The sequence below is a fragment of the Cinclus cinclus genome, chromosome 18 (genome assembly GCF_963662255.1).
Source record: "Cinclus cinclus chromosome 18, bCinCin1.1, whole genome shotgun sequence".
NCBI lineage: Eukaryota > Metazoa > Chordata > Aves > Passeriformes > Cinclidae > Cinclus > Cinclus cinclus.
The window spans coordinates 3,541,503-3,558,229 of record NC_085063.1 but is presented as its reverse complement, the minus strand read 5'-3'; the positions used below and the strand labels follow the sequence as shown (position 1 = coordinate 3,558,229).

General features: G+C 47.9%; 1 protein-coding gene across 1 annotated transcript in view; it reads left to right on the top strand.

The window, feature by feature from the left end:
• TOX2 (TOX high mobility group box family member 2) overlaps positions 1–16,727 on the top strand; it is a 153,892-nt gene that overhangs the window by 61,807 nt on the left and 75,358 nt on the right. The window contains exon 2 of the mRNA XM_062505180.1: positions 2,863–2,928. Coding sequence (XP_062361164.1) covers positions 2,863–2,928 — 66 coding nt within the window. The remainder of the gene's footprint in view (positions 1–2,862; positions 2,929–16,727) is intronic.

The following is a 16,727-nucleotide window of genomic DNA, read 5'->3' as shown; positions in this document are numbered from 1 at the left end:
AATCAGCAGTGGGGAAATTCCAAAGTTTCCATTGCATTTTGAGTCTTGATTTTCAGGCTCGCTGCTCAGCCTGGCAATCAGAGAAGTAGTAATTTTGAAAGCAGGATTCATTACAGTTGTTATGAAGGCATCAAGGACAGAAGGAATTGTGGAATGGAGGTAGGGAAACAGTAGAAAGTCATAAAAAAATATATTCTGACAAACAGAAGGATGTGGAGAAAGGGAAGGGTTTGTCTTGCTCTGGGCCTCCGCACTGAAGGGTATTTTTGGTTTGCTGAATGTTACTTTCAAGGTAATTTTTTTCCTGGAGAAAAAGGTGGTGGCTGTTGGGGAAGATGAATCAGGAGAACCTTATAAATATGATTGCCTGGCAAAAGATTTTGGGAATATGGAAACTATAAGCGAGGTTGAAATGAAAGCCATCTTTGAGATACCAAAGCTTGGTTACTGAACAACTGAAAACAACAGTGTGGGCAGCTGAGAGTGATCCCCGCTGGACTGAACAATTCCCTCTGCCTGCAGACAGCTCCAAGGGTCAGAGCAGACCCTACTAGCTTGGCAGAAGGGATCCAAAGAGGAGTTTTTAAGGATTAAAGTGTAACAAAATGGTAATGTAATGATTCTTACAGGCTGTATGTAAATGCTATAGGACTTGTATCCTGTAATAGATTGGTTAGTGAAAATCAGAATATTCAGCATAGAAGATTTATGGTATGGTAATGAGAACCTCTCTCTCTTGCCCTTCCTTTTACTACTGCTCTTACTTTCTTAGCTCTTTACTCTTACTCTCTCAGTCTTCTTCTTCCTCTTGCTCTCTTGCTCTGTGGTGCCTGCTCCGAGCTGCAGCTGGCAGCTCCAAGCAGGGCCCTTGCACCCAGGCCCTTTGCAATAAACCACAAGTTCCAAAACTTGGCTTCAGAGATCTCCTGTCTCCGTCCGTCCCGACCGTCCTAGCCCACGGACGCCCCTGCAGTGGCCAGGTGTGTCTTCTCATGGCTAACAAGGGTAGAATGAGAGGAATCAGCCTCATGTGCACCAGGCCAGGTTTAGATTAGATATTAGGGACAATTTCTTCACTGGAACAGTGGCCAGGTACTGGAACAGGTGGCCCAGAGCCATGGTGAGGTCACCATCCCTGGAGGGATTTATGAGAGGTGATGTGGCACTTGGGGACATCATTAAATGCTGGCCTTGGCAGTACTGGGAGAATGTTGGACTCAGTGATCTTAGAGGGCTTTTCCAACCCTAGAGATGCTGTGATTCTCCACCGACCTCTGGTACCTCTGCTGCCAGTCCAGGTGTGTCTGCTGGCGTCGGTGGGGGTGTCAGGGGGTATTCAGGCTGTAGAGCTGGTTGGGTCTGGGTTCTGGAAGCTCCAGCTGGAACTGTGCTGCCAGAAGCTGGCAGTGCCAGTGATCCTCTGACAGGTGCAGGGAAACCCAGGTTAGAGTGGATGGTGTCCAGCTGTCTTCTGGTGGAGTTGTTTGTGCCAGTGCTCATTGCATCCCGCAGCTCCTGCCTCACTGCTGGATTTCACAGAATCCAGCACTTGCACTGGAATCCTCTCCCACCCTGATGCAGCTGCTGCTGGTATCACTTAGTGAGTGCCTCAATACCTGCTCCAATTTTGCAGCTTTTAATTGGCTTTCTGTGCCAGAGGACAGTTTGGCAATTAGAGGGTGTCTGAGGCCAAGCAGAGCTGTTACCCCCACTTGGCTTTACTAACTCTGCTGACTTTAACAGCTAATCCTGCAGCACTCTGAGAAATGGAAGTGTAATTAATTGTCTAGGCTGAAAAATCTTCACCTGGTTTTATTTAGATTTCGCTTTTATTGCTCTTAATATGGCAAATGTCTGTTAAGGCATAACTGGAGTCAGCTTCATATCAGAGAGTGAGAGAGCAGGCGAGGGGTAAATGATCTCAAATTCATCATCCTGCTGGTAAGGGCAGGAGGGTTGGCTCTTCCCCTTGCTAGGTGCAAGGTGTCACTCACAGCTGGTACCTCCATCCTGGTCTCGGGAGTGTTTTATGGCACAGCCCGTTTTTATTGCCATAATTAATTTGTGAACTCAGCCTTGAGGCCTGCCCCAGCCATACTTGGAGCCGGAGACAATCCTGGAGGGCTTTTTTTCCTTCCTTTGAAATCGGAGCAAGTGAAAAGCTCCTGTTGTAGCTAATTAGTGAGAAGAGTTGTAGTTCTCCATGGGGGTTTTGTGGCCTGATAAGTGGATTAGCAGCTGGGAATCGGTGTTTGCTGGAGCTGTGGGGACAGGAGGATGGGCTGTGCTCAGGCTGCCCAGCCCCACTGTGGAGCAGAGTCCTGGCAGAACAGGCAGGAGAACAGGACTGAGGGGATGGACGTGCCAGGTTTCGCACAGGTGTCCCTCCTGGATGCTCCAGAGTGATTCTGCAGTGCTGCAGGAGCTTTGCTTTGGTGATAAGGGTTATGCAGAGGTCTGTAGGAGGATTGAATAGGACCTGCCCGGGTCTGGACATTTCCATTGATGGAAGTAGGCTTTTTATATCAGATTGATGGTCTAGTAGGTATTTTAGCAACAGCGTTTTTGGGTGATCTTTGCTGCAGGGTGCATCTGTGGGTTCACACATTTGACTTATTTCTTTGGAGTGGTTCATTCCTTATTTCACTGAAAACATCCCATACCCATGCTATGTTAGCATATCCCTTTGCAATGACTGGGATGAAGGTGTGCTCATACACACTCCAAAGTGTCCAAACAGCAGCTCAGGGCTTTCCTCTGGGAATTCTGGCTCTTGACGTGAAAAGCCAGGAAGGCATTTGGGATGCACAGGAGCATGGTGAGCAGATGGAATTTTATTAACTCTTTCTTTTGCCTTTCTAGTTTGATGGGGAGAACATGTACATGGGGATGAACGACAACGCGCAGGACTTTCTATCAGCCAATCAGGTAAGTGTTGTTTTGCTGGGGTGAAATTTTTAGAGGACTAAAGCACAAATTCTAGGAGCTCTCTGTGAATCTGCCCTCCTGGGACATCAGGAGTGTCCTTGGAGGAGGTCAGAGCCCAGCTGCTGCTGAGGAGCAGTGGCTGCACTTGGGGAAGGGATTTGGGTACACTTCCATCCTGGTACTGGAGCCTGATTCTGCTGCAAAGCTTTGCCTCAGCATCCCTCACTCAAAAGGAAGGATTTGGTGTTTATGGACACAGTGAAGTTTCCAAGTATTGTGTGCAGTTCAGGTGTCTCCTTGCCTCATGTGGAGTATTTCCTGTATCTTAATAGATTAACAGGGGAGAAAAAGGAATCAAAGGGTTCCTGTTTTGGAGCTAGAAACCCACGTGTGGGGGACCAGAATAGAAGTATTCATGTCTTACAGGTGCCTGAGCCTTCTCTGGGCTTGGATACACATGGAAAAAACATGGAGTGGGGCCCTAAATCTGTATATGGGTTGGAACATGATCTTTAAGGTGATCTTATAAAGTTAAGCCCATATTTAGGTCCTGCTGGGACAGAAGGACTTCAACACATGCTTTTCTGTCCCCCTGACCTGGAGATGAGAGCTGGTGCCCTGTGCACCCCTCAGGGGTGGCCTGGCATAGTTAGAGGTGCTGCACCCTCAGCACATGCAGCCTTGGGAGGAAAGGCGACAGTTCCTGGCTGAGACATCCCAGCATCCTGTTTTAGGTTGTGTTGGGCTCTTTTATTGACCACAGATACACCCCTACAGTATGTCCCTGGGGTTTGGGACATCACTGTGGACTGCAAAGCTTGTGAGTCATGCACGGTGCTCGGATAGCAGCAGAGGTTAAACTCTATCCATATTACACTGGGAAAGGAATGAAATCCTATGGTTTGTCTCCTTGGATCAGGGCATGCAATGGCTCATTGCTCAGGAGAGTTGTTCCTGCCCTGGCTCTGGAAGCTGGCACCGGGAGCTGTCCCCACTGTAGCATGGGGAGAGGTTGTTCTTGTCTGAGGAGGAATTCCAGGGTGGGGAAGGAACAGCAAACTTCGTGCTACTGAGTGATTCAGCAGAAACAAATATGTGTTCAACCAACAACGGTGTGGGCTTGATCATTAGAGGCAGGAATTTTCAGAGGGTGAGTAAATATGGGAAAGAATGGGGTGATCCCTAAGTGCCCCATCCAGGGGTCAGCCCTGTCCCCCTCAGGCTGTGCACAGCCACATGTTGTGGATGATCACAGGGCAGTTGTTGTAGATACTTTGCCTTTAAAAACTGCCAAGGCACAAGGATTTCTCTGGGCAGGGCTGGCAGTGCTGGCACAGGGACCAGCCACAGTCCCTGGCTGTGATGTGCCTGCAGGACCAGGCTGGATTTGGGCAGAGCCATGGCCAGCATCAACCATTTGTGTTTCCTTCTTAGCATCTATCTCATGCCATTTCCCTTAAGGATGGGCATGAGAGGGAAGTCAGAAGGGGTGCTCTGGGGTTGGGAATGGCTTGTTGCACCTCAAGGAAGAGGGTTGGCTCCCAAAGGAAAGCAGGGATTACCATGTAGTACAGGATTCACGAATTTGATCCTTTAGAAGGATCAACCAAGCTTGCTTAGATCCCTGTAACCTGGGCAACAGGAGTTTACTCTTCATTTGCTCTTTGTTTACTTGCTGACATTTATGTCCCATTTTGGAATAGCAGTTAAGGATGGAGAGGGAGGAAGGTACTTTCCCTTGGCAGATGGGGGCAGGAACCTCCCACTGCAGGGATAGCTTCCTGCACAGAGGCTGTGCTGCTCTTTCTCCACCAGCAAAAGCACTATAGAGAGGAACTTGGAAAAGAAACGGGGAAGTTGGCCTTGTTTTGTATCCCCAGTATGGGACAATCAGAGAGGAGCTGGGATACAAGCACAAGGGTGCAGGGTGGCACCTGGGGCTCTGTGGGAGGCTGCAGTGACTCCTCATGACCTCATTTGTGGTGGCAGGAGTGTAACTGGGAGGGAAGGTGAGGATCCCAGTTCACCTTCATGCCCTCCTGGGATGTGGGTTCACACCCAGCTTGAGCTTTGGTCAAGTAGGATGAGGAGCAGCTTCCTCCTCACCCTCCTTAGTGCATCATCTCCCTTTATTGACCTGCACATCAGCACTTGTTTACTGTTTTTACAACCCCAGCCATGACTTCAGCACTAATGACACAACTATTATTTAACTGGGGGTTCCAGATGGTTCTTTATTGTTTGCTAAACCTGTTGTAACCTGAAGGAGTACATTAAACAGCAGGAGGGGGGTTTCACAATCTCACCTCCGAGGCTGCTAAACCACCACATACCTTTACAGCCCATGTGGGACATCCAGCAGCCCTTGGGTTCCTTGGAGACAAAGGCAAATTTTACAGAGTCAGGACTGGAGCCATCACACTGGAATAGATGAGCCTGGTGCGTTGGGTTTTTTTCTCCACCATGATCCTGCAGCTCCCTGACAGCAGCTTTGTGTCAGTCCTTTGTCTGGCTTTTGATCCTGGGAAGTTCTATTCAGCCCAGGGGAGAAGGCTCCAGGGAGAGCTCAGAGCCCCTTCCAGGGCCTGAAGGGGCTCCAGCAGAGCTGGAGAGGGACTGGGGACAAGGGATGGAGGGACAGGACACAGGGAATGGCTTCCACTGCCAGAGGGCAGGGATGGGTGGGATATTGGGAAGGAATTCCTGGCTGGGAGGGTGCTGAGACCCTGGCACAGGGTGCCCAGAGCAGCTGTGGCTGCCCCTGGATCCCTGGAAGTGTCCAAGGCCAGGTTGGACATTGGGGCTTGGAGAAGCCTGGGACAGTGGAAGGTGTCCCTGCCCATTGGAAGGGAGGTGGAATGTGATGAGGTTTAAGGTTCCTTCCAACCCAAACTTTTCTGGGTTTCTGCAGAAGAAACTTTTCTGGGTTTCTGCATGGCAAGAGTGTGGTAAAACCAGGATTGGGGTCCCCCTGCCTCTCCTTCATTACTCCATGTCCAGCTGCCAGCTTGAGGGGAAGAAAAAACAAAACCCCACAACAAAACCCATATAAAACCCCCACAAAACCCCATCCAAAACATATGGAAGCCATATCCTTCTCCTCATCTTCCTTGTTGGGATGGCTTTTGTGCCATGTCTGGAGCTCTTGTTCATCCCAGAGGGGCTGGACTCAGCTGAGGACAAAATGCAGAAATAAAGGAGCCTAGAACATAATGAGAGCACTGACAGCTCATGCCAGCACAACCTGCTTGGGGAAAACAATTGCTCTTGTTCCACCAAATAGGAGGGACATTTGACCCCAGAAGTGAGTCAAATGTGAAACGTAATTCAACCTCCAGCAGAGGCCGGGCTATAAATGCAAGCTGACATCTGATCAAACCATGGTGGACATTTGACCCCCGAGATGAGTGAGGTATCTCTTGTGTCTCATGGAGTCAGCAGAGCATCATTCCTCACCCCTGTCAATTTTCCTTCTTTCTTTCCCACCCTCCTCCCCAAACAAAAGGCAAGGAATTAAGTAATTTGAAAAATCCCAAGGAATACACAGATAGGAAGTGTTCTGAAAGATTAGTAAAAATGCAACGGTGCTGGTAAAAGAAATAAAACACCTGCAAAATCATTGGAAAAATATATTTATTAAGGTCTTTGTGATAAGGAGAGTAACACCAGGAAAGGGAAAGGTTGGGAAATTCCAGGACAGGAATGAGGTTGGTTTTATTTGGCACTTGCTGAAGAGTCCATGGGTGCTTTAAAAACATGGATTAACTATGTCCTGTGAGAAGGTATCATCATCCCATGTGCTGGGTGAAGAAATGCAGGAGCTGCCTTGTCAGGGAGCAGGGGGTGATGTGGTGAGGTTGTGGGGACTGCCAGGGCCTGGTATGGCTTGGGAACCACTGTCCCTTGGCTTTTGGGGGCAGGGATGTGACTGTCTACCATCAGTGCAGGGACACTAAAAAAACCTTAGGGAGGTTTTTAGTGTTTGCTGCATTTCACCTCCCTCCGTGAGTATCTCTGGCTGCTAGCAGGGCAAGAGACAGCTTGAAGGAGGAAAAAGCTCATTATTTATCCCTGGACAGTTTGGATCCTGTGCTTTGCCTAATCCCAGAAGATTTCAGTGCATGGCTTATTCCAGCTGAGCAACCAGCCCTTTTTTTGTCCCAGCAAGTTAATTTGTGTGAGTCCTCATGGAAAGGCTGTACAACTGCACTGTGGTTTGTTCATGCCAGGGAGACTGTATAATCCACACTTTGCTTGTGGAAATGAGGGCACAGACAGGACTCACTGCTATAAAATGTTGAAAATTTGAGAGTTCAATTGAAAATAGGAGAATTAAATGGACAAAGTTCTTTGCACATAGTTTCCTGCTCCTAATGCTATGCCTGTGTGTTGCTCTTGCTGGCAGTCTCATGCTGCCCATCTGCGTGTCAAAAATGGCACAAAAATGTCTCGGATGCCAGGTTTGCACAGCAGCACTGATGTGAGCAGCCTGGGGTAGTGGTGGGTGTCCTTGCCCATGGCAGGGGCATGGAACTGGATGGTCCTTAAGATCCAACCCAGACCATTCCAAGAGTCTACAACTGGAAATGGAGGATATCCAGAGAAGCTGCGGCTGGCCCTGGATCCCTGGAAGTGTCCAAGGCCAGGCTGGATGGGGCTTGGAGCAACCTGGGATAGTGGAGGTGGAATGGGATGGCAGGAGGTGGAATGGGATGGGCTTTAAGGTCCCTTCCCACCCATCCATTCCAGGATTGTGACTGAAAAAGGCAGGATTTCACCCAAGCCTGGTGAGACACCTGCTGCAGATGATGTCAATTGTCTCACCTGATGCATAGAGCAGCACAAGGGGCTTTAATTTGGGCTCTGGGCATTGGGGTGAGACCGGGTACCTTGTGGATGGGCTGTTTACACTTACACTGCCAAGAAAGCAGATCCATGGGCAAGGATGTGTTTCTATGGGGCTATGGATATGTGTAAAACAGAAGGTGGATTTTCCCTGGCCGTGTGCGAATCCCTGTAGCCTGGCTGGGTACAGGGGTTTTGCTGACACCCCGAGGGAGATGCAGTTAGGAGAGATGATATTTGTCATGTGCACCCACAGCCACAGCATCTGCCTTCAGCCGTGCTGCAGTGTGACCACGAGCCACGGCCACCCCTTCCTGCACACGTGGGATCCATCTGCGGGTGTCCCCACGTGCCTGCACGTGTGTAAATCAACATTTATCTACTGTATCTATTGCCCTTTATCTCCCTGCCTCCGTGCGTCTCCACGCCGGGGTCTGTATTAGCCATAATAGATACAGTGAGCCACTGATCTGGTGGGTCAAATGGTCAGGGCTCTTTGATCAGCCGTCAGGATCCATTACCACCAGGGCCTCCGCTGGGGCTGGAATTACAACTTACATTTGACTCATTTCTGGGGTCAAAACGTCCCTCTTACTTGATCGAATGACAGAAATTGTATAATTTGTATATATCCCTGAGCCATATGTGCTCTGAGTGCCACTCTAATGTGTTTTATAAAGGCACAGCTGTCTTGGTGACTTATTTAAAATGGGATTTTGAAGTAGTGTTCTTGCCATTTAATGTCCTCATTCAGGGTTACACAAGGTTTATCAAATAATAAATAACATTTAGAACATTGCTTTTAACATAACAATGGCTTTGCTGGTTATAAGGAACTGGGCGGTCCAATAAAACTGTGTTTGGTAAGTAAGTGATAATGCAGAAAGCAAAGATAGGATAATTAGAAATTAATGATGTGTGGGAAGCTATGGATACCTTCCTCATGCTCTGCTAACGCTCCAGACGAGACAGAGCTTGTCTTGGCAGCCTCTGCTATAAAATATGCCTTCAAACCTTGTCATAATACTGGCAGACGTGTTGTTCCCACCAATCTTGACCGAAGCACAGCAAAATGACGACATTTGATAAAATAAACCTGGGGCTGGGGCAGACTCACGTCAGTGCAGGGGTTCCCCATCCCGTGGGGACCATGGAGCCAGAACACAGTGACCAAAGTGGCCGTGGAGCCTGGGCAGGGTGAGGGTAATTGGGTGCCACTAATGAAGGTGTGGCTCACCCTGCCCTCATTCGTGCTCCTCCCTCCAGAGTAGGAGCTGTGGAATGGAACAAAGGTGAACTTTGGTTTTGAATCCATCAGTGGTGGGCTGCTGACAGTTTGGAGGAGTTTGCAGCACTTTGTTTGTCCCATGAAGTGCAGCAGGTTGCTCATGGTCACCGCAGGCACTGCCTCGAGCCTGGGATTGCTCCAGAGGAAAGGCAGGAAGAACCCAGGAGACCATACACATGGCTGGGCAGTCCCTTAGAGTGGTCCTTCTCTTGAGGCTTATGAAAAGGTCTGCGCAGAAAATTAGAGCCTGTGGTGAGGTTATTCTTTGTGCAATTTCCACTCAAGTCCCCTAATGAAATTTGGTGTTTCTAATTAATCGTTTGCACATGAATAAACTTTTTTTTTCACAGAATGGATTGGGATGAAAGACACCCTTAAAAGTCATCTAATTCAAACCCTCTGCAAGGAGCATGGACATCTCCAATGAGATCAGGCTGCTCAGGGCCCTGTCCAAGAAGACCTTGGATGTTCCCAGGGATGGGACTTCCACAACTTCTCTGGGCAAGCTGCGCCAGGTTTCATCACCCTCTGAGTCAATAACAGAGGAGACAGGGTTTGGGGGCTCCGTATTCTGTTGATTTGTGGCTTGATCTGTTGATCATGGGAGAGATAATAACAGAGGTTGGTCAGTGTTAAAGGAAGTCACATATAAGTGAGGGGGTTAAATAAGGGGAAATATGGCCTCTTGTTTTTTAAGGGGGGTGTGGAAAGTTCTGAATCTCCAGCAGTCTTGTGCTCTTTGGACTTTACACTCTTGTGCCTGTGCAGAATCTTGATCTCTTCCAATCTGCAAATAATCTGTATTTTTGAAGTCTGGAATTGGCCCCATCAGGGGCAGAGCACACTCTGAAAGTAAATAACTGATGACTCCCCAGTCCCTCTACAAGGATACATTGCAAATGCTGCAAGAACATACAGATATCTGTGTATAAAAGACCCCTAGTGAAGGGAGGAGAAGAGAAAGGTTTGTATAGATTCAGAGTTGAAAGAGGATTACACAGAGTTTGTGAGTGTGCACTGCAGGCCCCCATGCTAAGATACAGATTTTGCTCTCTCCCTGCTGTTCTCTGAGTAATACTGTATAATTTCATATGTTGTGTTGGAGAAGAAAAAAATAGAGAGGAGACACTGACAGATACTAAATGCCTTTCTCAGCAGACAATTCAGGAAGAATCTCATGTACTATTTTAGAATGAACAATAGAGTGTTACATGTCATTTATTATAATCAGCAGCTAATGGAAGCCTTTCCAGAAGGGGTTTGAGAGTTGAGCACAACTACAGCTGATGATCCAGGCTTGTGAATTTTGCATGAACTCCTGTGTCACAGTGAAATTTTTGAAAGGTGCAGTCAGGAAGTGATTCCTGTAGCTTAGTCATAGCAAGGAAAGATTTTACTGCTGTTTCAAGGCTGGCTATATTTGTGTTTAAATAAAATAATAGTAAAAACTCCTTTTATATTGCAAGCAGAGTGAGCATCATCTTCAGCCCTTGGTCTCAAGGGACTCCTAAGTTTTTAGTAATAGGGTGTTTGAAAAACAGCCACCAAGCATCCCAGAGTGAAAAACTAATGCAGTCGAGCCACTCCTAGACCAAAATGGATGGTCTCTGCTTCTATTGCACTCACTCTGGAGAAAAAAGGGAAAAAGAAATAGCATCTCAAACAGCTGAAGACACCTGTCAGGTGGCACAGGGCATGTGGTAGGGAGAGGAAACACTGAATCTGTTGTGGTGGCTGAATTTCATGTATAGATATTTCATCAAGCTGATTGCAGATAGGTTTAGGTTTAGGTTTAGGTTTAGGTTTAGGTTTAGGTTTAGGTTTGGGTTTAGGTTTAGGTTTAGGTTTAGGTTTAGGTTTAGGTTTAGGTTTAGGTTTAGGGGCAAAGGCGAGAGGGAGAAGGAGATCCTCAGGTGTACTGGAGGACACACACCACACTTGTCAGCCTGAGGGCTGGGCACAGCATTCACCAGTCTCCAAGGTCCCCTGGAGACCATAGCCAGCTCTGCCCAGTCCCAGCAGTTGCCTTTCCTTGTCTTTCCTGTGTCTTTCTGAGGTTTTCTGGGATATGAATCAGCTCTGAGAATGTTTTTGACCCAGTGCTGAAGAGTGTCTGTATAAAGCAGCACATCTTGCTGTAGCCCTTGTTCTGTGAGATGTGGAATCAAAATCGTGCCTGAGTGTCTTCAGCCAGAGCTGAGATTTCTTTTTCAGTGAAAAGGTCTGAATACAATGAAACATTTAAAAATTAATAATAAAAATCCAATCTGTGCAGGAGATTGGCCCAGGAGGCAGCAGAGCTGCAGCTGGGGAGGTGGTGTGAACCTGGGGGTGGCAGAGAAGGAGCAGCAGGACCATGTCCATCCCACTGAGAAACAGCCTTTGCTGCTGCTGCTGCATCTTGATCTGAAGGTTTCCATATAGAAAATACTGACACCAAGATGAGTTCTGATAGAGGATTGGACATGAGTGGTTCTTGGTGCTGAAATTCCATCATGCCCACCAGTGGGGCTGAAGGAAAGGTGCATCCCAGGTCCCAGGAATGCTCCCTGAGTGCTGGAGGGTGAAGGAGATGGAGTAACTGGGACTGCTTCAGAGCACTGAGGGGCACAGCTGAGGTCCAGTCAGACTGAGCAGGATCTGCTGGTTTGCAGAGTGGCTCCTGTGGCCTGAGGGCTGGCTATCCAGCAATGCTGCTGGGCTTGTAAAGCCAGAGGCTCATGAAAGAGCAGCAAATGATGGAGGAAGGTGATGTGCTTTAGCCAAAAAAGTGTCACTTTATCAAGGATTTCCCCTGTGCTTTTAGTGCTGCAAAGGGACTGCACAGGGTATAAAGAGAGCCACTGTCTGATGGTCAGGATGGCCTAGGGCAAGGTGGAGACCTGCATGGGAACAACCTGGAGCAGCTCTGGAGAGAGCAGATCCCCTTTAAAGCACAGCTCTCAGGTTGATACGGTGCTTGTGTGTGCTTTAAACCCTCGCCAGGGCCCCTCTGGTCAGCTCCTGCTGCTCCTGGGCTGGCCTGGAGTGGTGGCAGTCGCTTCAGCCAAAGGCAATCCCAGAGCTTTTATCCACAAGCTGTTTGTTTGTGCCCTCAGATCCTCCAGCTCCTTGTGCTGAGCTAATTCCTCGGCACGTGTGTCCCGAAGTCCTACTGTGACACAGCATGACAGGGAGCCAGGTCTGTGCATGCCAGGGATTGATGCTGAGCTCTGACAGTGCAGCCCCGTCGCTCTCGGAGCTGCCATGAGCAAGGATTTCCTCCTGTGTCCTGTTGGAGGGTTGGGTTTGGCTCCTGCAGAGGGTGGTTTGCTTCTCTAATGGACCTCTGGGGAGTCACTCTGGAAAACTCTGTTTGTTTGTGGAAATGCAGCTCCCTGGGCCGCAGCAGCATGGAAGAAAATACCCAGCCCATTGCTCTCGGGATTTCCTTTCCCAGCTGATTGATTACTTCTTCCCTCCTCATCAGAGACCCGTCCCGAGCTGGTGTTTGGTTCTGCTGTCACAACACAGTGATTAACTGAGGAGCCACTTACTTCCAGCAGGAAAATGTTATTTTCCACTTCAGCATTTGGATGAAGTCCTGGGCAGAAAGGAAGGCCCCTTTGTTGTCTTGGCTGATGGCAGAATGAGCCCTTCTCTCTGTGTCAGCTCTGCTCTGAGGCTGCCCTGGGCACATGTAGGGCTGGGCTCCATTCTAGCCCCACAAGGGCAGGACCATCAGCAGAGCATCTGTATCCCAAACAGAATGGCCAACAGGATTAGGAGAGTGATTGTCCCCTGTGCTGGCACTGCTGGGACACTTTGAGTGCTGTGCCTGGTCTGGACCCCTCACAAGAAAGGCATTGAGGGGCTGGAGTGTCCAGGGAAGGGAATGGAGCTGGGGAAGGGTCTGGAGCACCAGGAGCAGCTGGGAAAGGGGCTCAGCCTGGAGAAAAGGAGGCTCAGGAGGGACCTGGTGGCTCTGCACAACTCCTGACAGGAGGGGACAGATGTGGGGGTCAGGCTCTGCTCCCAGGCAAATATCAATAGAACAAGAGGAAATGGGCTCATACTGTGCCATGGGAGATTTAGACTGGATATCAGGAGGAATTTCTTCACTGAGAGGGTGTTCAGGGGCTGCCCAAGGGGGTGGTGAAGTACCCATCCCTGGAGGTGTCTGAGGAACACCTGGCCATGGCACTCAGAGCTCTGGGCTGGGTGACAAGGTGGGGATCGGTCACAGGTTGGACTCGATGGTGTTGGAGAGCTTCTCCACCCTGACTGATTCCATGATGCAAGGGCTCTGCAGGCGCTGGAGGGTGATGAGGGCTGTGTATCCCACCCAGCTCCTTCCAGGCGTTCACTCCAGCCTCCCCTCGCTCCTGAGCCTGGGCAGAGCAGGGCACCTGAGCTGGCTGGGGACAGAATGCCACCAGTCCCCAGTGCTTCTACTCCCTCCCTCTCACATGGCACACCAGGCCACGCTGGCCAGAGCCGTGGTGGCAGCCAAAAATCCGGGGCAGTTGGGAAGTTTTCCCAGGGAGGTGAGATGTGACACAGGACCCAGCTGAAGGATGGTTGCCACAGCAGCTCCATGAGTTCCACGTTTGGTCCGTGCTCCATCACCTGCTTGGCATTTCTGTGCTGGATCTCAGCCATCACTGCCACCACTTCCATGATCAGCAGCCTCCGAGCCAGCCTGGATTAGACTTATCTCAAAGTAGCAAACCCATCAGCTGCCATCAAAAGTGCTGGGTGTGATGCTGTCTAGCTCAGGTCTATACATCTGTGTACACCGTAAAGGGCAAAATATGACTTGGCTTTTATTACTTTAATTAAAACACGAGTGAAGAGTATGAGATTCATATTAAATTGTATTTTCCTGGCTGCTGTAGGAAGGAGCTAACTGATCTGATTACCATGAAGATTACAAACTATCAAAGTGAAAAAGAGCTTTTTGCAAGTATTTCATATTAAAACCTTCAAACATAACACTTTAAGAATAATTATAGTTGTATTACTGGAAAATGATTCATGAATTCTGAATAAATATAAGACCCTTAAAGGGAAATGTTCCAAGACCACAGTTTTCATTCCAATCTGATGAAATTTAGTATCATTTTAAAGCTGTAGAATAGAATGAAAAAAATATGTACATAGACTGTATTGAATATATGTCAGACTAAACTAATGAGATTTTTTACATCAACTCTGAGCACGAACACAGACAAATGGAATAGCCATCCTCATTTTCTATAATAGAAAGCACCAAAAGGGAAGGCAGAAAGGATCTTACTGCTCACAAGTCTTTATTCCACCCTTGATTGTTAAATAATATATTTTAAGTTCTCATATCTTGCTGGCAGAATGTTTGAACTGACACTAATGGGTATGTAAGAGAAAAGAGTGAGCTCTAAAAAAAAATGAGGAAAGGCTAGGATTGGGAATTTTATCAGTATTCCCAGTGGGATGTAATAAAGATACTTTTCACACAATACAGTGAATGTTTACAGCAGACAGTTTAGTTTCCTTCCAACAATTATAAGAGAAATTGAATCTCAGGAAATGTTAGTTTTCGCTAAAATTAGTCGTAACAATAAAGACACCCCTGAAAGTTTATTAAGGAGGGGGGAAAAAAGAAAAGCCATCAGTCTCTGAAAGACAATTTAGCAAATTTATTTTAAGAATTCCAGATGACTTCTAAACAAAACTGCACACCTACGTGGTGCTGAGGGCTCAGGCTCCCCATGGGAGCTGCTTTTCTCCTGAGAAGTTTTCTTTCCCAGGCTTCATGAATTCCTAGTGCATTTTGGAAGCTGATATCCAAAAGGTGCTTGTTTCCAGGCTGGATCCAGCTGCAGGATGATGCCCATCATTTCTGCAAGCAGATGGGGCACCCGGGAGCAGCAGGTCATGATTTTTGGGTGCTGCAAGCCTGGGAACCCACACTGGTATTGAGAGCAAGTTACTGGGCACTTGAATGCAACTTTAGGATCTTACCTTGCTCAGACAGAGATGCTGGCGATCCAAAAACAATTTAAAAAAATAAAAAAGGAAAGATGCTCTGAAAAGTGCAGGAAACTCTGAGTGTTCTAGGCAGCTCATGTGATGGTGTTTAATTTTTGAAACACGGAGAGTGAAGCATGCAGTGGAATTCTGCCTCTCCTGATTTCCAGGCTTCTACATCAAGGAGTGCTGCAATATCCCTGTTAGAGACACCTGCTTTCCTCTCTTTTGGCCATGCAATCCTTGAATTTTAACTTCTTTCTCACCCTGTTTCAATCTGGAAAGAGATTCCTATTATTTGATATCAAGAATAGGGATGGGAAGAGAAGTGGTGAAAGCTGGTGCAGCTTAGCTTGCAGAAAAACTTTGCTAGTAATCTCCCTCAAAAAGATCTGTCCATTTTGGTTGTATTTGGGGTCAGACTGGGCTGATGTTTTTTGGTAACGCCGAGTGAGACTCGAGGTGCCCAGTTTGGTACCAGAATTGGCAGTAGAAGCACTTGGCTCTGTCTGAGTCATCCCAGGTTTATGGAACTATCTAGGCCCTGTGTGGGCTTGGATTTGACAGATAGCAGCTGCAGCCCTTGAGTACACCGGGAAAAAGTGAATTTTTACCATGGGGTTGAGGTTTTGTTATGTGCTCAGAGCCTCCCTCTCCTCTCCATCAGCATCTCTCCCTCTCATTTTGACTCTTCCACTTCTGCTGAGTTTTTTAGAACAGTTCAGGTTCTACCTGGTGTTTCTAAACCAGTGAAAATAACAGAAACACCTCTCCAGCTGCTCAATGAACAGAGAGTTTCAGGTGGTTTGGCCTCTGGAGAGCAGCTGGGGTGGTTCCCCTTCTGACCTCGTGCCTTGGGTGTTTGGTTTTGCCTTCTGCTCGTGTGATGAGGGTAGGTCTGGTGTGGATGTAAGCCTTCTTGCACCTTCTTTTCCACTGCAAAGCCATTCCCTGTGTCCACAAATGATGTCCATGGCTTCTAGACCTGCCAGTGCCAGTGCTGGAGTTGGTCCCTGATACAGGCTTCTGGCTGTGAGCAGCAGATTGATGCCCTGGCTGTCCTCCTAGATGGACAGCTGTCCTTACTTTTGGCAAACATTGCTATTTTCATTATTAATGTGGTGGTTTTCCTTTTTGCCTTCCTCCTGAAAGGATGGCTCCTACACTCACTGCTCATTTTGTCCAGGTTGCTTAATGCTTTAGAAGGAATTTGATGAGTGTCTGATTTAGGGCATAGATGAGCCTCTCCCAGCCATGTATGTGTTCCTGCCTTTTTTAAGATACCATATATAAGCCTGGTTTTATTAAAGAAAAAAAAAAAAGTTGTTAAAATTGTTAAAGATAAAATCTGTTTGTTTCCCAAAATTCACATATTGGAGTCTTAAGGCTGAGATTTTCACACCTACACTGGGGATTTGGATACTTGGCCATGCACCACATTCCAGTTCTCACAGTTCTGTCACAAGTCTCTTGGTGCTTCCTGCTTTCCCTAACAGCCACAGCACCTTTGTGCTCCTGTGACATGACAGCTTCTGCTTTGGATAAGGGAGGAAAAGAACAAAATTCTTGGAGCTGTGGTTGTGAAGGAAGAGTCATAATTGTGACTCTCGGGAAATGCAAAGGAGGTAGAGAGAGATCCTGTGTGATTATCAGGGAATGCATTGGGTGGGAAGGGACC